Source organism: Malaya genurostris, chromosome 3 (assembly GCF_030247185.1).
Source record: "Malaya genurostris strain Urasoe2022 chromosome 3, Malgen_1.1, whole genome shotgun sequence".
Taxonomy (NCBI): Eukaryota; Metazoa; Arthropoda; class Insecta; order Diptera; family Culicidae; genus Malaya; species Malaya genurostris.
Genome location: NC_080572.1, coordinates 14,081,184 through 14,104,807, shown reverse-complemented (window position 1 = coordinate 14,104,807; position 23,624 = coordinate 14,081,184). Strand labels below are relative to the sequence as shown.

At 37.1% G+C, this 23,624-nt stretch overlaps 1 protein-coding gene across 10 annotated transcripts in view; it reads right to left on the bottom strand.

Moving 5' to 3' along the window:
* LOC131439027 (RNA-binding protein fusilli) overlaps nucleotides 1–23,624 on the bottom strand; it is a 157,190-nt gene that overhangs the window by 45,207 nt on the left and 88,359 nt on the right. For 9 of the 10 annotated variants that reach the window (XM_058609513.1, XM_058609511.1, XM_058609512.1 and 6 more), the window contains exons 4-6: nucleotides 19,001–19,286; nucleotides 5,392–5,481; nucleotides 1,658–1,712 (exon numbers count right to left, since the gene is read on the bottom strand). In XM_058609513.1, the coding sequence (XP_058465496.1) occupies nucleotides 1,658–1,712; nucleotides 5,392–5,481; nucleotides 19,001–19,286 (431 nt within the window). Of the gene's footprint in view, nucleotides 1–1,657; nucleotides 1,713–5,391; nucleotides 5,482–5,776; nucleotides 6,197–19,000; nucleotides 19,287–23,624 lie in introns of those variants that run through there. The other variant, XM_058609521.1, reaches the window with a different exon arrangement.

Here is a 23,624-nt window from a genome sequence, read left to right as displayed (position 1 = left end):
TAAATATCCGAAATTCGACCATCTCTAGTATCCACAAAGTGTTTAGATCCGAGAAATTAAACTTCTTGACGGACACAGAAAATTCTTCCAGCTTAGTATCTCAGATAACTGCTATGTTACTATATATACAACACGCGAGAAAATTACGTTGTTCTTCCAAAAACTATTACAATCAAACGAAAATTGAAGTAGATGCTTCTGAGAAGCGAGTGCGTACTTATCGGTATTAACCAGTAAAAACAAAAATAAGAATAACCGCCTTCATCGTTGGTTCAGTGAGCAAAAAAAGAAGGTTGAACTCCATCTCGGTAAGGATCGATTTGGTGGGCGGATGCAGCCGGACAAAATATCATAGTAATATCATAGTTTCTCAGCAGAGTATGAAAGAAAGGGTGAAAATTATCATTTGTATCCTTGCTGAGATCGTCGGAACTTTTCAGTACTGGAGAATCTTTGAAAAAATAAACATACAAATTTACAGCTACTTGTTAAAACATGCAAAATAATAGCAGAAGCGGCAACACGCAGATTATTTCAAATTAAAGAAACTGGAAATAGTCGTTTATTGCTAAAATCATGGATCCGGCACACGCGAGATTGGTGTTTTTCTAGGACTGAATTTACACTTTTGTTGAACATATCTTATAAACAACTCAATTCTAGAGCTCAGTAACAAAGTAAACTTTCTAGCTGAAAGATTAGGTACGGAAAATGAAACATAATGATTATAGATAAGTCTGTACATGAAACATCTTAATCGTTTAAAACACGGAATCCGTTGTGTAATGTGAAACTCTCACTTTATTAATAGAAAAAAATAAGAGTAACATTTTCGCAGAAGACCCGTTGTTATTCAAATTTAATAACAATTAGCACCAGTAGTTTAAAAAAAAAGATATAAATAACAACAATTGTATGTAGTCCGATTATTATAGAATTCAACGAACCGGTGCTCGCGTTGCTGATTTCAAACAAATTTTGTCACTCATGATTGTTTCACATGTCGATATCAATTCTGTGCACTATACTAATAATAAATGCAAACGAAGAAGCTAATCCACTAGATTCTCTACCCTCTTGTAGATACTCTCAAGTTAATGATGATGATAGTGCACTCCGTACAGAGGATCTCAAAACCTAGAGATGTGACCTCCGACAGTACGAATCATCGCGGCGAGCCACACGAAGCACTTGGCTTAATGACAATTCCCCATCATCAGAATCATTGACGAACTCGCAGTAGCAACCGTCGTCGGCACTTTGCTTCGTCTGCCTTACAAGTGCGCTGGTTAAATGTTAGATAATGATTACCATTATTCGGCATGGAGGAATTTTGTCGTATCCTCTGCCACAACTAGCACTACTATGACTATGCACTATTATGACGCATTAATCCCGTCGTAATGAGAAACACAACCGATGAACGAACGAATCGCTCGTGAGAGGAAAAATGCGAGACAGCAACTTGACCCCACATGGCAATCAGGGGCATACTGTGTAGGGAAGAAAATGTGTTTTCACTTATGTCGTGTGTTCGTTCCGAGAGTTTCACCAACATACGGAACGTGAAAACGATGTGGTTTCCAGTGATCCGCGGAAAAATAAACAAGCAAGTGGTTTTTTTTGTAAACAAAATGACTTCAGAGAGCGTACTTACCATATTCCAGGTTCTAAACTTAAATTTACGACTTCGTTTGCCTCGAATTTATGACCTGCAATGGAAAAGAGGGCTGAGTTTTAGTGAAGATATCGTTGAAAATTTGTCAGACTTTATAGTCTAACACAATTCCTGGCTTCTGATGTCAAACGAAAGTGACCGACACGTGTTTTATTCAACTTAGTGGTGTGATGCTACCTTTCTCATGTGACATGTATTCTCAGCAATATTACTGTGGTATTCTTGAAAAAAACTGTTCTTATCCACCTAGTGGTGTAATGATGGCTTTCTCATATCAATCATACTATCATATAAAATACTGTAGTATTCTTCAAAATAATTTTCTTCGATTCATAAAAGAACAACCGATATCGGTTTGTTTGATCGTCTACTGATAAAAACTATCAATTGGAGAATATTCGAGATCGATTAAGAAAACTTTTTACGATTTTTCGCCCTTTTCAGTGATGGTATAATATTTTTAACACACTTTACCCTATATTGCCGGATCCGGATGAAATTCAGGAATTACGTATGGAACCACAGGATCTTTCATTTGAACCTAAGTTTATGAAAATCGGTCGCGCCATCTATGAGAAAAGTTAGAATACATATTTTCATTGTTTTGTCCATTTTTACCCCATAACTTCGGAACCGGAAGTCAGATCCAAATAATATTCAATTTTTTTTATGGGGCTACAAAACCTTTCATTTGAATCTAATTTTGTGAAAACCGCTTCAGCCTTCTCTGAGAAAAGTGCACTTATTTTCACAATTTTTTGCACATTTTACCCCATAATTCCGGAACCAGAAGTCGGAACCAAATAATATTCAGGAATTTTGTATGGGAGCACAAGACCTTTCATTTGAATCTAAGTTTGGGAAAATCGGTTCAGCCATCTCCGAAAAAAGTTCGTGTAAAAAAAACGTTACATACACACATACACATATACATACATACGCACATCCGCACACACACGCACAGAGAGAGAGAGAGAGAGAGAGACAGACACAGACGCAGACACAGACACAGACACAGACACAGACACAGACACAGACACAGACAAAGACACAGGCACAGGCACAGGCACAGACACAGACACAGACACAGACACACACACACACAGTATGTAACACAACATTGCACTGATTATAATAATGAAAATCACACCAGCTCAAATGTATACTTTCAAATGGTAGAAGTTAGCTCTTATTTTCTAGAAAATATGCAAGAATTTCTCTATTCCAAGACTTGACAGGAACGAAAATTTTATTCAGTCGAATGATCTTTGTGCGAAATCACATATCAATTATGGTGATTTATTGAAATTGACTTCAAGTTACGTATTGTAAATAATACATACCTTCAAATCACTTTTGTTGATCCAAAATCTAGCTCAAATTTAGGGCAAAGGTTGTACGAAAAGTTCACTCTTGCTATTAAGCAAGGCATCAATCATGATGCCAGAGTGATTCATGATCCCCAAAATAAAAATTGAAAGAGAAATACTTGATTTTATTAGTTACATAAAAAAAATCAAAATCGTAACATAATGTCGTGTCACCAGGGATTCCAAACTAACTAAGGTTAACACTACGGCTCATCTGTCCTGGTCGTGGAGGCTCACTATAATTTATCTTAGTAAACTTCAAAGCAAGTGACCCGTCCCAAAGTAAACAGAATTTTTATAGCGACATTTATCGTGGCGCCATCTTGATGTTGTTGTAGGCGTTCGAAAGGTGCACCATTTCTAAACATCCATTCTAATTTCCATGACATTTGATAGAGTGAAAGTGAAGTTATCGCGCCTAAAGTGACGGAATGCTCGCGTTGTCGGTACAGAGATGAGCATTGGACATAGATCCAATATTAAGATTTGTTATAAACTTGGTAAAACGTTTACTGAAGCACTTCAATTTATGCATTGACTTTAAGGTGATGACTGTCTATCCCGTGGTAGAGTTCACGAGTGATATAGGCGTTCATGAGGACGTCAATGACGATCTTCATGCCGCCCAGGTGAAATTTGTGATCACTTCAGAGAGTATCAAAAAGTAAGTGAATTTCTCAACATTCAGCCAAATTCATCATTGTGTTTTATGAAATGAACATGGACCAAAAATAGATCAGAATCTCATTTAAACGGACAATCATTTCACGTATTCGCCTGATTCTCTACGACTTTTATCTTTTCAGAAAACTTGCAAGGAAAACGCTATGTTGAGATTGTCCATGCCAACCATCGTCAGTCGAAAAGCTGTTAGGTCGTGCAAATCAGTTCATTGAAGTAGAAAAAGACTATTATGACTCCAAATAAAACACTCTCTCCAAAGAAATCATTTGCGGTTGTTATTTTGGAAAAAATCCTGTTTGTATCGAGACAGACTTGTTTTTTTTTTTTTTGTGACCGTACAAGTGATTTTATTTACCATAACATTTTACTTAATTCATTATAGGTTATCGAATTGAGAGCAACTAGAAATTTATTGAAATGCTTTACGTGTGCTTTGTCCTGCTTGTGATTTTGATATTTCTCTCCCGTTCTCGGTGCAGCATCTCTTTCCTGTTTCATTGACGACATAAACATAAACTGCTAATGCACTGATGATTCGAAGAAAAAGGTAAAAAAATATAGCCATGTGCGCTTAGCACTAACCGGTACCCTTGAGGTACTGAAATCCCTAAATGACTGCTATTTGTTCACGACCATGATTGTCGTAACTTTGTTTTCGTCTGTAACGTCAGTACATTGTACTTAGATGCATCTATGTGATAAGTGAAAAGCATTTGCTTTACGTTTTCTTAGCGGTTCATATTCAACCGCGAATTGCATTAGCAGCTTAACATAAACTGCTAATGCACTGATGAGTCGAAGACAAAACGTAAAAAAACGAAAGAAGTAATGTGTGCTCAGCACAAACCGGTACACTTGAGGTGTCAAATCCCTGAATGATTACTATATGTTAATGGTAAAAATTGTCGTAACATAAACTGGTAATGCATGGGTGAGTCGAAGACGAAACACCTAACAAATGGCATTCAAGAAGTTTTTCGTCCTCTAGTTTCTAATGTTGTTCAAGAAAAAAAACAGATATCTACAGATATTCCAGCAGTGAATTGATGTTTATACAATTGTTCCAATACACGTCATTTGGATTACGATTAGCCCGTTACTCAATAGAACGATAGGAAAGCTGCCTGAGGACAAAGTGTACTGAACAATGACTCAAAAATATATCGCAGAAAACAACCTATCAGTTGCGGATTCTCAATATGGACAGTGTAACAGTGCCCATGACAATTGATGCAGAGTAGCACATGTGGTGATTGGGTTCGGAACACGGAAAAACACACGTATCCTTTGAAATCAAATTTCCTTATTCTAATTATCTTTAAAATAACGAACGAAAAAATAGGATACACTACTTGTTTTACAAGGATCTTTTCCACGTTTTCAATTATCTGTATATTTTTTTTTAAATGAATTAGCTCTTTTTTTTCTCTTGAAAACTGTTATTCTTCAAAAAGTATTCTGCATAGATTAAACGTTGGAGAAGTAATTTGTCAAAATTCTTCCATTTTCAAAGTTTAATGCTCATATTTTTACATAAATTTCAATTTTGTGCTCCAACAAGTCGTCAATATTTGGAACTGATTGCAATGAATATATTAAAATGAGCTAAATAGGAAATGAAATAATTCTCTGTAAAATAGCGCGCTCTGGATAACTCACCTAATGATATCATGTGTTGTATAATTGTGACCATATCACGGGCTTCTTTTGTATAGATTTCACTTTCTGGGTACACAGGAAGTTCAAGATCTGTAAGAGGAGAAGAAAGTTTAATTTTAAATAACATTCCACAAGGTAAACAAACATAGAAATACAAAGTGCTGGTGTAAGTTGTTTTATTAAGTGTAACCGGTTCAATTTAACAGCATTGAAAACACTGTGCACTCTAAGCGAGTAAAATTAATATATCCAGAAATCTGAAGAAGCCCACAACACTCGACTAGTGCACTCCTCTTTATGCGTTGATAAAATTCGTTCATTCTAAGAAAATTCCCCTGCGATCCGAAAAAATATCAAAACAACCAGTAATGAAGTCATTATTTACCATGATGGAGGACGGATTGGAAATTGCAGAAAAATGCCGAAAAAAAGCTCATGTAACCTATTCATCTGGAACCCGGCAGCCAGTATTTACGCATCGACGGTTTTAAAAAGCCGCTAATTGTAAATATACACCAATCGGCTCGCTACCACCATCACACATTATCATCTTGATCCAATTGGATTTAGCTCCTAACTATTGCAGTTTTATTCACCGCTCACCGGCCGTGTGTTGCTTTTGTTTCTTTTGTTTACCACCACTTCTTCGGTATCCCAGCCATAAATAAAAAATCAAAACTGAACTTTAATTCGATTTCGTCGCAATTTAATCAATCTCAATCAAACTGCAATCTGATGATGATTGAGATTACCGAGCGGAGACTGACTATCCGCACACTAATTATCAGAGTTAGTTGTCTGGCGATCCGTCTGCGATGATGGAATGACGGAACGAGCTAACGCCGAACCAATGCGTCTGATGATTGTCAGCTTTACCGAGCACAGATTTGGTTAGTGGGAATGTGGGTGTAACGAGTTATTAAACGATCACAGATGACTGAGGATTATGCGGAATTCCTAGGGTTTTGGTAGCTAGTTGAATGAATAAATATTAGAATGACAAAAACTATTACAGTTCTAAAACTTAATTTTTTTCAAAAAACTTTGTGCGAGTATAGTTATTAAATAAATTATTTGGAAAACGTTCCATTGAATATTAATCGAATTGAATGCAATTGAGACAGACGGAAGTCGGAAGTGTCTCTTTTTTTAGTCTTTCTCATATGTAAAGGCTATACAATCGCTGCAAAAACCAACTTCTGAACCGAGGTCCGGAGGTCCGAATGTCATATACCATTCGACTCAGCTCGACGAGTTGAGCAAATGTATGTATGTATGTATATATATATATATATATATATATATATATATATATATATATATATATATATATATATATATATATATATATATATATATATATATATATATATATATATATATATATATATGTGTGTGTGTGTGTGTGTGTGTGTGTGTGTGTGTGTGTGTGACAAATATTGTCACTCACTTTTCTCGGAGATGGCTGAACCGTTTTTCACAAACTTAGATTCAAATGGAAGGTCTTACGGTCCCATACGAAGTTCCTGAATTTCATTTGGATCCGTTTTCCGGTTCCGGAATTATAGTGTTATATGCACCAAGTCACTCACTTTTCTTGGTGATGGCAAAACCGATTTTCACAAACTTAGATTCAAATGAAAGGTCTCATAGTCCCATACAAAGTTCTTGAATATAATTTGCATCCGACTTCCGCTTCCGGAATTATAGGGTAATATACACAAAAAATGTGAAAATAATGCATTAAAAATGTGAAAATAATGTCACTCATTTTTCTCGGTGATGGCTAAACCGATTTTCACAAACTTAGATTCAAATGGAAGGTCGGTTCCAAAATTACAGGATGATATGCACAAAAATGTGAAAATAATGTCATTCACTTTCCTCGTGGATGGAAGTTCTTAAGATGCCATAAGTATATCCAAATTTTCATTCGAATCAAACCCCTTATTCCGGAGATAGGGTGCTCAGTATGAAAATGTCAATTTCAGGAATACTTTGTTTATAAGCTACCTCTTTAAATTGGCTAGTGATTTTCTCTAGTTTGCAGACCATGAGACTCTGTAACCAAATAAACCAGTCCGACTACCGGTATATTTTTTTCCAAAATTCAAATTGTCATAGAGAATCGTAAAAAAATATGTAGGCCATATTAGTGCATGGTTGAATGGACCGAATGCCACTATGCAGATATCCAGCTTTCGGTTCCGCGAGTACAGGCAATAATAATCAAAAATGATAAAATGTAGCTCACTTCACTTTCTCTCATATGATTGAATAGATTTTCACTAACTTAAATTCAAATGTATTGTATCAATGTAGTAGTATTATACAACAGAAATCTTCAAAACTATTTTCTAAACTTTTTTTAAATTGCAGTATTTCGGGGAATTTCTGCTGTAATATACAGGAGTTAATGAAACTGAGAAAGGCATCATTACACCACCAGGTGGATTAGAACAGGGTTTTATAATAACCATCTGTAAAATGGTTTGCATTATCAATAAAGTTACATTTTCATCTCATCCGTAAATAATTCGACGTTTAATTCAAAATACGTTTTATGAGTAAGAGTAGCTGTGTGGGAATGAATAATTTTTTCTATACCTATAATTCTGTATAGAATGTTCAAAACGACGTATGTAACAATGAGAAATTCTCTTTGTTTAATTTCTCTTTTGATTATTACGGCACTCTTAGCAATCTTTCTCTCCAATTATTTACCGATAATAATAACTAAAGCTATCATCTTTTAATCTGCTCTGGAGAAATCACCGAAAAAAGCAGGAATATTTCGCAATAATCGAAAGAGAAAGTAAACAAGGAGAATCTCTCATTGTTACATACGTCGTTTTGAACATTTTATACGGAATTAGTGTTTTATGTATGTCTATAGGGAAAATATTCAGATGTGTGCAATATCATGCAATGTCCCAAGGGTGTAATTGACTGGTTTCGAAGACTAAAAAATTGGAAACGTATGGTACGAAATGAGACATTGAATGCAAACTGGAATATTGGTATGAAAAGAAAATCGAATTTATCCATTGAAAATTTTACTTTCTTCCCCAAAAATCGGGTCGGAAAACATTGAATAACACTGGTCGGAAGGCATTTGAACAATTTTCGAAAATTTTGTTATATTTAAGGACTTTAACCTGTTGGTCCATTATTTCACCATCTCGAGCTACAGTGCAATAAGTTATCCACAAAGAATCTTTCTAGAGAAAATTGAGTTGAGATTTTATTTTCAGAGGAAAATAAAAGCAACATTTATTCATAATAAATATTTTCTGCATAAGGTCCAAAAAATTACCTACTTTACCGAAGACACTAAATCAATCGAACAAACCGTTTATGAGATATAGCTTTTTGTAAATTTTCAAGGAATTTAAAAAAAGGAAAAGTAAGGTTAGGGGTTTAATGGCAACCTTGATGATGCAAATGGTCCTTTTCAGTCATAAAGAATACTTATGCAAAACTTAAACCAAATCAAATATACGAAAATTAAATTCAAAAACAAAATAGTGATTTTCGGTGGAACCGCTCAGTGGCGGGCAAACCGTAGTTGGTAATACGTTAGGTTTACTTATTCATTTATTTACAATCAACAGACACAATTTGGTCCTAATGATAATTCCTAATAATATTCAGAAAATTTGTACGTATTCTGCTTCGTGACACATTAAAATCATACCCAGATGAAACGCGGTTGAACGATCTCTGTAAACCAATAATAGAACCGTTTGCGCCATAGTTGGTACGTCGTATAGGAAGTCGAAGAAAAGCACTGTTGCGGAGAGCTCTGGGTCGCACATTAATATTAATTTCGTTGAGCAAAACGGGACAGTCGATCCTACCGTTGAATATATCTGCTATTATCAAAGCGCGTGATAATTCTCGTCGCACTTGTAATGTGTCGAGACCCATTAATAACCCGCGACTTTCATAACTAGGTAGTTGATGAGGATCGGTCCACGGCAATCGACGAAGAGCGAAGCGAACGAATCTACGCTGTATTCCCTCAATTCTATGAGCACCGTTCAGGTAGCATGGGTTCCAAACTGCCGAGCAATATTCGAGAGTTGAACGAACAAGCGAGCAGTAAAGCGATTTTAGACAGTGTATGTCTGTGAAGTGCTTAGTTATTCTCATTAAGAATCCTAAGCTACGGGAAGCTTTAGCTACAATGTAACTGATGTGATGCTTGAATGTAAGTTGCTCATCGAGATGGACGCCAAGATCCTTAACGCTAGTAGATCTTCCAATCGAGGATCCATCCAGAAAGTATTCGACATGCAATGGCATTTTTCTCCTCGTGAACGTAATGGCCGAGCATTTGTCTGGATTTACAATCATACGGTTAACTTTACACCAATCTGCGAAGATTACCAATTGCCGCTGGAGAAAGGCTACGTCTTCTAAGTTGCGGATGATGTGATAGATCTTGACATCATCAGCAAACGATAAGCGAGGACCTTCCAAGGCAAAATTGACATCATTGAAGTACAGTAAAAATATTAACGGTCCTAGATGACTACCCTGTGGTATTCCGGATGATGCGAGGAACTCTCCGGAAGTATGATCGTCAATTTTAACTGCTAAACGACGATTCCTAAGATACGACTGCAACCAACGAAGAATGTTCGAACTGAATCCAAGTCTGTCCAACTTAGCAACCGTGATGTCGTGGTTGATTATATCGAAAGCGGAGGAAAGATCTGTGTAGATAACGTCCGTTTGTAAACCGTTAGACATTGCATCAAACACATAAGACAAAAACGATAGTAAGTTTGTGGTTGTTGAGCGGTTAGGCATGAAACCGTGTTGAGTATCGACGATATATTGCTTGCAGTGATTGAAAATTGGTGTCAGTATAACCTTTTCGAACAGCTTTGGTATAGCGCTAAGGGAAGTGATACCGCGGTAGTTGTTTATATCCTTTTTATCGCCTTTCTTGTGGACTGGGAACATAAAGGAAGCTTTCCATAAATTGGGGAAAACTTCTGTAGCGAGAGACATTCGAAACAGTTTGCAGAGGGGAGCGATTACTCCACGCGAGCACTTTTTAAGAATAACTGCCGGTATTCCATCGGGGCCTGGAGAATTTGAGGCTTTCATTCCTACAATTGCCGTCCGTATTGAGTCTTCGTCAATATTGATGCAGTTCAATGAGTTATTAGACAGGGGAACGTTAAGTGCTGCGGCAGCAATTTGCTGCTGAGTCAGGATTTCATTTGAAAAAACCCTAGAAAACTTTTCCGCAAACATCTGGCAGATTTCCTGTGTGCACGAACCAGTACGATCTCCAAAGCTCATTGACGAGGGCAACCCAAATTCTTTCCTTTGCTCATTCACATGTTTCCAGAAATACCTTGGATTTGATTTCAGTTTTCGTTGTACGTTGTTCAAGTAGTTGGCATGGCAGCGCTTAACGGTCTTTTGGTCGTTTTCAGATGTCTCGCTTCCGCAGTCAGCCATGGTGGATGCCGGGTCTGCCGTCTCGATCGTTTCGGTACATAGTAGTCGATTGCGTAGCTCATAACATTAGAAAACGTCTGCACAGCAGCATTGACATCATCGTTGTCGAGAACTTCATCCCAGTCGATTTGCGTCAAGAAGTCGGTCATATTGGTGTAGTCGGTTCTACTAAAATTATAGCAGATGATGTCCGTTGGAATGCAGGCGTTCTGTAAGCGATTTGAATCGAGCACAATATGTAGTGGAGGATGATGACGAACGGAATTGACCAGAGGGAACGGTGAAGCACTAATCTTTGGTGCAACATCTTCTCTACTTGAAAAGCAAAGATCCAACATCCGGTTATTTTCATTAACGACAGGATTCGACTGTCGAAGAAGGTTGAGGTTGTAGCCGTCGAGCATGGTTGTAATGCCAATGTGGAAAGTGGAGAGCGCCGGATCAGGAAAGAAGAAACCACCGGAACTTGTTTGCCATTTTATGCTGGAAAAGTTGAAGTCTCCCACAATCAAGATTTCATCTACGGGTAGTACATGAGTGGAAGTAATTTCTTGCAACGACTGTATGTGTGCATCGATTAGCGGTAGATCGCGGCATCGGTCCGGAGGAAGATATATCACACAAAGGTAGAGGGAAAAATTGACCAGTTTCAAACGCACCCAAACCTGCTCCACGCATTTACCAGATGCGGTTTCGATCAGTTGCGCCTTCAAACGACGATGCACTGCGATAAGCACCCCGCCTCCAATAGTTTTTGAGTTATTTAAGGGGCTGCGATCGGTACGGAAGACTTCGTAGTTGGATCCAAAACCTTGAACGGAGAGCGTACAATCACTGAGCCAGGTCTCCGAAAGAGCGATGATGTCGAAGCAATCATCCGAACAAGCCAGCAAATAGTCGGTGATGTGCATGTTCATGCCTCCAACGTTCTGGTAGTACAAGTGCAGCGGTTGACTAGATTGATCGTGCGATGGATAACTGCAAACGACGGGAAGTGAATCAACGCCTGAATCGTTTGAGACTGAATTGTACTTGCCGTCTGAGATGGTTTGGAAGACCCCTTCCGCGTTCCCACTCACAGGGCCGGGACGACTGATGACCGCTGGCTGCAATAGCTCGACTGTGGGGAACGTATCAGGGGCTTCCATGGTGCGAACATCTGTGCATCCCGGTATCCGATTCAAAGCGAGAGGAGGACATCTATAAGTGCGAGAGAGATCAGCACTTGGAAAGGACGGAATATGCAAATACTTGCCGAGATGAGACATTTGGAAGACTCTTTCACCACACCCACGCACAGGACCAGGACGACTGGAGAACGCTGGCTGCTGTGGCACGACTGTGGCGGGGGGTTCGAGAGCTTCCAAAATATCAACTTCAGTGCGTCCCGGTGTGGTTCCATTGTAGTCTCATAACGTTTGCCGGGGCGGTGTTCTCATCAAACGGAGCGGGCTGGGTGTTACTTCGTCTACATTCATAACGGTGCTGCATCCATTTTCGTCGGGAATCGGTGGAGAAATATCGATTGGAGGATACCAGATGTTTTGCTTTTTGTTGTCTTCGAACTCGCGAAACAAAACACCTTGTGGCCAGGTGTCGGGATTAAGAGCCGCTTCCCGAAATTTGGGCAGTATCCCAACTTTGAAGGAGACAAAATTCAGAGTATTTACGTCGACATCTCTTTTCACCAGCGGGATGACCGTGACATCTTCGCTGCACTCTAAACCATCTTTTGTTAGCTGCGAAACCATCTCCTTACTAACGCTGGGGTGAAAACGTGACAAGTAAATCCATACGAGGGAGCAGGGCGTTGGAACTGTGGCGATATTACAGTTATCCGATGGTTTCCGGCACCCTTCCAAGGTTTTACTTGGCTCAGAACTATCTTCCCGACGACGCTTCGCATTGGGACCAAATCCGTCGGGCTTCGGCGGCAGCGGCGACGAAACAGGCACTTTGCGCGAGAGACGAGATATTTGCTGGCTATTCTTTTTAATTTCGGCCTTCAGCTCAGCAAAAATCGATTCTGTTCTCTCTGCGATAGATGCAAATGCGCTTCCAAACGAAGAAACCGAGTCGCGGAAACGAGCAAGTTTGATCAGTTTACAACACTCATCGCATATCCAAAACAGGTTGGGATTTTCGTCCAAAACTTTCAGAAACGGCTTGTTGAGTTTTGCGCATTTCATATGTACCAAATGATGGCAAAAACCTGAACACTCAACAAAATCTTCCTCCGATTTTACAGTTTTGGCACAACGATCACAAGCATTAGCCATAGTGAACAAATCTCAGGATGCCAACAGTGAAATTCAGATGGCGCTTCGGTCGGGTAAGAGAGAGCGTGAAACTGAGTATCTTGATAAAACGATATCTTCGATAGGCGTCACTTCGCGATACGATAGCAAAAGAGCGGCAACGAAACTGACCGAAAAACACCACAAATTATCTTCACTTCACCACGACACAAAAAACTGTCCAATTCTTATCGAGACTACGAGTAACGCAGGAAATAGAAACGAATAAAAACCACTATAAATCAATAAAAAGTGCTAGTGCGTCGATCACACGAACAATGGCGGTACGTTGTTTACAAACCATTCGGGCATTCGGGATGGGAGACTAAATCAAATGAAACGAATTTTGAACACTTTGTTCTCATGACTCATTATAAGCTTTTTATTCAAACAAAAATTTCAAGAAAATCCAATAATCGAATTAATTTTAGTGCATCAATATATGTGTGCCATTTTGATAAAATTCGTCCTCTAATTGTGGACATCAAAATTGTAAACCCATCGTGATCAGGAATGAACATTTTGAAATCGTTAAACTTGGTTAAATCTACAATGTGCCGCATTTTCAAACGGTTTAGTTAAAAGAGCATTATTGATCGCGAAGATCACTCCGTAGTGCAACTTACGATCTGCAACTGCATTGGATGGTATTAAGGACTATTCGTAAAACAGTTCACAGCAAGGGGCAGATCGCTTAGTATATGCACTTTTAATTCATAGACAATTTATAAAAATGACAATTTTCTTTTACATTTTAGCTTTCCCTAACAGAAAAGATAATGTGCAGCTAATTTAAATTCAATGTCATGAACGCAATGAAAAATATATCGCAGTCAAAGTTACCATTCATTTGATTTAAATTTTGTTCTATATATCAGAAGTGATCTGCCAAACATTGCCTTCACAGCCTATAGGTTTCGTCTTTTCAGCACTGTTCATAACATTTATGAGCAAAGTTAAATACTACTTCATAACTATTGGAAGTGAAGACGATAGGTCTAAAAGAGCGCAATTCTACATTATTTATAGGCGATATTTACTTTCGTCAGAAAAAAAAACACATTTAAATATGAAAATGTTCACACCTCTGTTTGGGCATCATGCTCAATTATTTTTGACATTTCACTTCTGGGTGCACGCTAAACGCAAACTATTAAACATGAGTCTGAACTATTAAACATGAGCGAGATGGTGTTACTGTGATGTCTTTTTCGATTTGTGTTGAATTCGTTAAAGTGATCCATATTGATATATAATATATTTGGTCTAATTCAAGAAAAAAAACTGAGAATGTGTTTTGGTCAATCAATTTTCATCTTTTTTACCAGAATCATTGAAAATTATGTTCCACAGCCGTACTGCAGTGAACTATCTACAATTTCGAAGAAAATATATCAATACATTTACAAATAACTCAATGTTTGCACTTTATCCTAATTATTCTCGCTTCGGAGTAATAAAAATAGAACAAATTTTTTTTAAATTCATGTAAACCAAACACAGAAAAAAACTATGAATTTTACAAAATTCTTCAAACGATACAATTCACAACTACTTAATTTTTCGAATGATGCATTATTCCACTTGCACGGAATTTTACATACACCGAGTGTAATTTGTACTCGGCTACCAAGTGCCGGTGTATGGATTTATATTTATCAATTATTCAAGTCGCGCTGCTACTAGCGATCTTTTGATTTTAATTTCAATCGAATTCAGGACATGTAATTTTCAAATCACCCAATTTTACATGTTCTTGAATATACATTTGTATGTAATATGATGCTCCATTTATGTGCATTTTATAAGATGTAAAATTTCAAGATTTTTTCGAACTGTGAAGAGGATGTTAGAATGTTTTCCAAGTGTAAATTCATGTAAGCCCCAGATGTTTCATTTCCATGTATGAAACATACTGTATAATGCGAGGTTATTTTTATATTTGGCAATCAGTCATTTCAATACTTTCCACAGACGAGCAACTCTCAAGCTTGCGATATACTAACTGCAACTAACACAATCCAGTAATGCGTTGGAATAATAGTAATATGTCTGAGCTGCAATTTCAATGTGGTTGTAACTTCAAGCAAAGCTAGGTTTTCGATCTATGAATATGTCTATTAGACTCATTTTGATTATCAGTTTCTCACTAATGTAAACAAATGAACAGATTCGTAATTATGTTGGCGAAACTGAAATGTTCGTGTAAATATAATCAAAATGAATATCAGTTAAAATAAAATCCGAGTTTGGTTTTGGTATTGACTTGCATGCGAACACGTGCGAATGCTCCGAAAGACTTCGAGAACAGTAAGAATTTTAAAGGAGTCATGTTGCAATACAAATCCTTGTTGTGTAATTTTCGGTCAACTCTTTGCGATCATTCAAAACGAAACACATTTTAAGTATTCTACCTATCGCAGTATTTTTTTCATTTATTGGTATCATTAATTTTAATCCACAACAAAAAGTGCTCATGTCAGCAACGAAGAAACAGAAAAAAACAGTTAGTCATCCTTAGAAATTGTACAATGTAACTCATTACCATTTAGCTCTTTTATGATTGACAAAAGTCAAGTCAAGCACCTTTGATTTTATCCTACTTCCTTGTTGGTTTTACTACCAAACGTGGAAAGCACTTGACAGCAAACACTTGAACTAAGAATCTTTCCACGAAAGCTTTCAAAACTATCTGGCAAGTGAAAATCCCATCAATAGTTAAACTGAGCATCACCAACAATAGCATATAGCTCAGTGAAACCATCTAAGGTCAACTTATTTGCCCAGCTCAAGTATTCAATGCCGATTTGATCGATCCGACCGGTTCTGTGGTCCATTATTACGGCAGCCGATTTCCAGCAGAGAACAACGCAAAGCGACCTGAATAAATTAATCGGAATGTTACAGTGCAATAAAAACAAATTTCCTAGCCTCGCACCCGAAGTAGACTTTTCGGCGCTCGCAGATAGTTATATTGACAGTCACTGCGGGGATCGGTAAATGGTGGTCAAACGGCTGACCGACAGGTTTTAGGTGGTTTAAATAGATATCAAATAGAGTTAGTGGATGGTACGGATTAAAAGCACAGGGTGAGATTTCAAGCTCTTATTTCAAGTCTAAATTGTGTAAGATTAAAGTAGTATAAGTACTAGTAAAAACGAAAAATTAAATTAAATTATTACGAAGTCAACAAGTCCTACGAATTTGTTAAATGTGCTATGGATTGTAATGATCAAGTGTAATATGGAACAGCGCCCAACAGTACTAGTGTGGTGACTAGTGGAACTCGCTTCAAGATGTGTCTTTTCATCATTTTTTGGCATTTGAAATGAAAAAAAAAACAAACATCTGAAACACAAACGGATGCAGAGACTCATTTCATTTAATAATATATTTCTTGCGGCACACTGCTTAAGAGCCGGTATAACTAAATATACTATATTTCATGATTGCTGCTCTTTACATGATCAATTCTGGAAAACCCCAGATGAGTTTAAAATGTTTTCACTAATCACCATATAATTTCGGAAACGGAAGTTGAATCAAGATAAAATTCAGGATTTTTTATGATAAATACCTCACCTTTTATTTAAATCTAAGTTAATGGAAATCGGTTCAGTCAACTCAGAGAAATGTTTGTCGACATATATTTTTTGCACATATCACTCTGTAATTCCGGAGCCGGAGGATATATTCAAATAAAATTCAGGAATTTTGTATGCGACCACCAGACCATTTATTTGAATCTATAAACTGATTCGAATGGTATGTAAAATAACGTTTCTATGTGAGAAAAACAAAACAAGTCTACTAGTGCAATCATTGATTCGAATATCTGTTTTCATTATAAAGAACATATTCCGGATTTCGCTACCGGCTTACATCGCTGTATGAACGAGCACATCCAGTTTGTGTTTTTACAGAATTTTGTTGAAATTGAGGACCGTTTGTTTTTATTTTTTTATTTTGATTGTATTGTATTGTAATTGTATTCAATATTCCTTCCACATGACAAACAAATCCTCCGGGTTTGTTTCCGTTCATCAGCTAGGAAAAAGACTGATGATGGGAATATTAGAAATTAAAATTTGCGAAATAAGTTATCGCAAAGATGAACCCGTATACTATTAAAAAACTTCAATGTTTTTGCAATATACGTTCAAGTTGAAAAATTTCGAATCTTTTGGTAGTTAGATTATATAAATCCTTCCACAGATCACTGAGTTATGAGCGTTCGAAATACGAGAAAGGCAAACATTCGTCATGTGTTTTCCTCTTTGATACTCGTTGATACCAAACATTTCAGAAAAGTTTATTTTTGAACTATTCGAGATTATGTCACATCACTGAAAATTTTATCATAAAATTATGATCATATTTCCGATGGCATGTAGCAAAAATTATGTTGATACGTTAGATGCAACAAGAGATATTCACGATCAAAAACTTATCACTCTCTCAAAGAGGTAAATTTTGAAAAAGCGCCCCATAGTAAAGCTCACGACAAAAAAGAATTTTCCTCCTGGTGATCTAAAACGATTTAACATTCGGGTTGAAAAGTCCTATTGCGTCTGAAAATGCAATGACAACCCAGTTACGAGGGCAGCCATTGAAAATTTGCGAAATCAATTTGAATAAGAGAAATCGTTATTCCGATCCTTTAAACTTATGAACGACTTCGTATTCAACAGAAGAGAAGATAAACAAAGTTGCTTATACGATCATTTTAAAAGTTCACAGAGAATTCAAGAAAACTATTTTGGTCGAGGCGAAGTTCGACGGGTCAGCTAGTCCAGTTATAAGAACAAGCTATCACAAAAGTGTGACCATAAATCATCAACAGGTGGTACGTCAGACTAGAGAGACACTTATCAGTTGCATTCGCTCCTTAGATTGATACAATAATTTACTTAGATAAGAGATTACGTTGAACAAGGCGTAACTGGGAGGAGGGAAACACCAAAGGCTGTACTGTTATTGCTATCGCACATATATACTGCTCCAGTGATTCCTCGTAATCAAATATGTGCATCAAAGAACTGAGGTGGGTCTCAAAGGTTAACAATGACCTTGCAAAAATGATTATCTAGATTTCACCGCACCTTGAATTAGGTGTTTCACCTGACACTTTGATAACACGATAAAAAGAAAATTTTCTTCTTCCCTGAATGTGTTTTGCCTTAATTGACCTATTATCTCCAAGGAAGCAAGAAAAATGATTGAAAGCTCATTTTTTATCGACTGATTAATATATTTCATAGATTCGAATACTGCCCGGTGTCAATGTCTCAGGTCAAGTACGGTCACGTCATTAGTTTGATACCTAAATTCAATATTCAATTGACTTTTTCATCCCTGCTAATTTATCTTCATCGTTGCTTATTTGACGATTCTCGTACTTCAAAGTGGAAATGGAAATAGACTCCAAAAATGATTGTCATCCTGCAAACAAGCGACGTCTGTCTGATAGGTTCTAGGTAATTAACCGCGGACAGTAAACTTTTTTTTTAATCTACGGGATCTAATGAACTACAGTGTACTCGGTGTGAACAAAAACTGACCGCGTTGTGATTTATGACCTTTGCTTGGTTGAGAAATATCTACTTAGTGACCCGAGAAACAAATATACATCGAGATTCGTTCAGATGGATGAGTGCTCATTTTTAACGACACGTTCATAATGTTCATAATTACGGTCTGACGCCGCTTATGATGACAATATTAATAACACGATCGTTGAGACAAGCAAACAGTTCTCATTATAACAACTTCGAGGGACACAAAAAAGTTTCTTTAAAAAAAAAGTTTGCTAGGTACATTAGGACACTTACCTTGCATCATCTCCGCGACGGAGGTTGGGGTTGTCGGTAACCGGGGCATCGTGTGTAGCTTCGTAACATCGGACACCGGCACCAGTGCCCGGGCCAAATCGCCCGCTTTGCAACGGACATATTCCTTCCGCAGGTCACTGAATCGCCAATAGTACGCGGGCAGTTGAATATCTTTGGAACTTGCCTCCGGATGGAGACACTGTCTTAGCGGAAGTTGTCCGTCCATCACCAACCGAAAGCCGGACCCGTGCGGGTCGATTTTGAGGGACCGCGTATAAGCGTCAAACTGTGGGAAACAATGGGAGAAGAGAAAACAGCGATCAGTAATCGAACGGTGCGGGCTATTTTTTTTCAGACTGAAACTGAAACAGAGTGCAAAATATATTCGATAATCTTATCGCTGACTGTATTTTTAGTCCACCAAGAATTCGCCAGATTGGTAAATCAATAACTAAGTTTCCAAAACGTAGATGATGTAACAATCTGATAAGTCACAGTTTGTTACGGTTGTATACCACACAGAAAGAAATAATGAAATTTACACGAGATGTAAATCAATAGTAACATGGAATAGACATGAGTTGAATCGAAATTTTGATTGAAAACCTTCATCGGTGCAAAACTAAATTGGATTGCATTGAATTTTCAATTTATATAACTGTATATTTCAACTAACGCTTATTTTGCGATTAAATTATATTGAAACGTACAGAATTGTGAAGTAATTTTATGTTCAATTACCTGCTCCAAATATGTGCATGAAGATAGATGTAAATTCACAAAATATTTTTATCTGTGCAATAGCAAAAGAAAGTACAGCACCAAATAGCAATCATCACCGGAAATGGCTGTTGGTGGCATGAAACAGTAACCTGAATTCAAGCCGACACAAGTCAGTACGGTGACAAAATGGCGTTATCAACCGGCCGACTGGAAATAATTACCCACCACCAGGAGGCAACGCTAGTGAACTGGTTGTGAATGGGACGTTGGTTGACCAAGCTGGTTGTTGGACGATGGATATCGCAACCTGAGGAAAATTTTAATTACGAGATAACTCGCAGTACATCTTATCTTTGCCTTATAGAGTGACATATTGCAGTTTGGCTTCTCGAATACATAGTTTTATTGGGGATTAATAATAGTTAGAGATTGGGTCAACAAAAAAAACTTTCGTGCGAAGGCCAGTTGACTAGACCTTTGAAATTTGTTGCCTTTATTCAGCAAAGTTTGAACCAAAGCGACTATCGAAAGTCTTCGATTCAGAGTGTACAGAACCATTGCATGGCTGGTGCTACGATTCTACTAACACTACGAATCCTTTCAGGTCGGGGCTCGAGCATACGACAACTGGTTTGTAAGACCAGTGCCCTATGCATTGCACCGACAACCCGGCTGAAAAAATGATGAAGCGACATCTGAAACAATTGAAGGCATGAACTAAATTCTATGTTCTTGAGTTCTTTAAATCTTATGACTAAATATCTCGAGAACGTTCTTGGTTAGGAGCAAAGCGATTACAGCTTTCCATGAAAAATCGAAATTTTACAAATTGTTCTTGCTGTTAGGGGAGACCGTGGCTGGTTGACCGAAGGAACAGCTGAATGAACAGGCTATCCTGCGCAATGGCGACATCTATTGTGACTTTAATGGGGTCTACTTGACGTAATATCAGGTGTTTTGTGTTGTCTTTGTACAGGATACGTTTGTTTTTTTTACACTGACAACTTTACATTTTTGTAAAATAATATGTGTAACGCGAATATATTCCTATTATCAAAAACATGAGACTAAAGAGTTTTCCAAACTCTACAATTACTGTTTCCAATGTAATCTTACTTATGTATTTTTTTGTAAATCGTGTTTTTTTTTCTAAAACATTCATTGAGGAAGGTGCGCCGAATTTTATACGGGGTTAGTTGGTCGAGTTATATGTTTAGCGTAGAGCACTTTGACATTCGTGAAATAAATATAGCATCACATATTTTTCCCATAAAAATCGATCTAAATAATCGCACATGTATAGATTCTCCTTCTACAGAACAACTAAGAACAAGAAAACATCCAAATATTTCCGGTTTACTATCTAGGGTTATTCAAGAAAATTTCCTACCTGAGAGAATCCGTGAACAAATCAGGAATCGAGCCCGATATCTTTGTCAGTATCAGACAGTAATTCACCGGCCCTTTCTTGCCGGACCAGTTCATCGCTACAAACATCTGCTTCGATGGAGTAACGGAGACTGTGGATGAACAGAGCCAAACCCATTAACAACTTCCGATCCCGATTAGTTTCCGGAATATAATCAATAAATCATTAATTAAATTTCACTAAGTCAAGAGTCTAAAGCTCTCAAATATTAAGAGAACATATCCAGTTCCAGTCATTTTCAATTGTTTTATCTGCTTTGTGTACGCTAGGCTCAAATTTTTGTAGACAACTCATTTTTGAACTATCAAACTAATAAAAATCCATCATCATCATGATACAGAACATAATAGCTTAATGCGTCTTACTCAACAAAATAACAAAACAAAAATAAAATAAATACAATCATCGTCATTTTACACAATTTCCGAGAAAATCAAATTGCTCTAATTCATTCAAGATCTAATTACAAAATAGATTTGACGTGTGAAATACATAATTTTTTTAATTCCCTGAATGTTGCAGCACGCTTGATTCGTCCCTGCAACGAATTGAAAAAAAAAACTAATTCCTTTGTACAACAACGAGTTATGCGATCTGGCGTCCTCGCATCAGACGCATTTCTAGTATTCTACCTGTGCAAGTCACTTTCTCTTTCAATCCGTCCGTACAAATATCGAGCCAGCATGCCAATTAAGATTTTGAAAATGAACATCATTGTTAAATAATATAGTCTCTGTTACACTGAAAGCCATTGTAATGCATTCAATAGAATATTAGAACATATCTATTACATTTTAAAATCAATCACATGACCTTATTTTGCAATCGCTGTAGTCTCAATATTTGCGTGTTGTTAGCAAGGAACAGAATCAATGAGCAGAAGTCAACTTGGGGAGAGATTATTGATTTATACTGGAAAATTTCACCCTCAAATCATGTTTTAGGCGGCATAATAACCGTACTTTTTGGCGACCTTCTTGATGACGTTGTTAACGTGAGATTTGAATGTTAGCTTTTCATCAATTAGGACTTAAAGATACTTCAACTCTCTAACGCGACAAATAATTTCTCCATCAATTTCAATATTGGCTTCATGTCCAGTGGTTAAAGAAGAAATAACCATATATTAAGTTTTTGCGACATTAAGTTTTAATTGTTTGAATTTCAACCATTGAGCCAGAGAATGTAGGTCTTTGTTCAAATGTGCAACCGCTTTATCCAAATTCTTAGCAATAATGAACAGAACAGTATCGTCAGCAAACAAATTGATTTCACACAACCGTAAAACTCGCTTCATGTCATTTATGTACATGATAAACAAAGTCGGTCCTAAAACACTACCCTGTGGCACACCAAGTGAATTTCCCTGGAAACTAGACACAATATCGTTGAAAACAGTTCTCTGGGTTCTATCAAATAAATTGCTTTCAAACCACTTATGTGCTACTAGGGTCGCTACTTATGTTTCGGAAATAGCGAAAAAGAACAAACATTTTTAAGCGAAAATGGCTCTATTGTTTTTCAAAGTTTTCTTCACGATCGATACATATACAGAAAATCATTTTTGCCACTGTGAACTGAGGGTGAAGATGGTACCTCAAAAATATGGGCTTTGAATGCTTCAACAGCATCTTCTGGCGTCGAAACTCGTTGACCACACAATTTTTTCTTGATATGCGAAAATAAAAAGAAATCTGTTTGAGCGATTGTCAAATTGTGTGGCATCCAACGAGAACAAACCTTAAACCAAACGAAAATATGCAGTAATTTTTGGTAGGACCATAAGACCTAACCTTTCATTTGACCCTATATATCGGTTCTGCAAACTCTGAGAGAAGAGAGTGAGATCCACTTTTGAGCATATGACTATTTTCTCCCGTCGTTAATCGTTTTCCACTGATGCAGTTGATATGTTTCACATATTTTATCAAACTCAGCCAAACTTATCCCGAGCTTGGAGTTGGTTGACCGTTTTTTTCTTAGAGTTCGATTGTTAACTTTTTTCCTGATTTTTCAACAGTAATGAAATGTGCTCTAAAGTTTCAAAAGTTTAACCAGAATGGGTACAGACATTCCAAAAGCAAAACTTGACCAATCAGCCCCGGTCTTCCCTACGGTGAAAATATACTAACCAAATTAATGCTAAATTCCATAAATACGTTTATTTCATAGGTAATATGCATAGTTTTTCTTTGCCGTTGCATCCACAAGTCATAGTACTTTAAACCTAATACATTTCAAATATCATATTAGTATGTTGGTATTCATTAGTTAATCTTAACACCGTTTTTATCAAGCGAGTTGCTATTATAAATTACATTAAATAAAATATATTTATTTTGTACATGATCTTTTAACTATTTCAGGTTTGTTTGTATCAGTTCATCACTTTTATTTAATATCATATAGTTGACTATTGGTTGAACTCATGGAAGAGAAAACAGTCTAACATAAAATAAAATTTAAATTGAA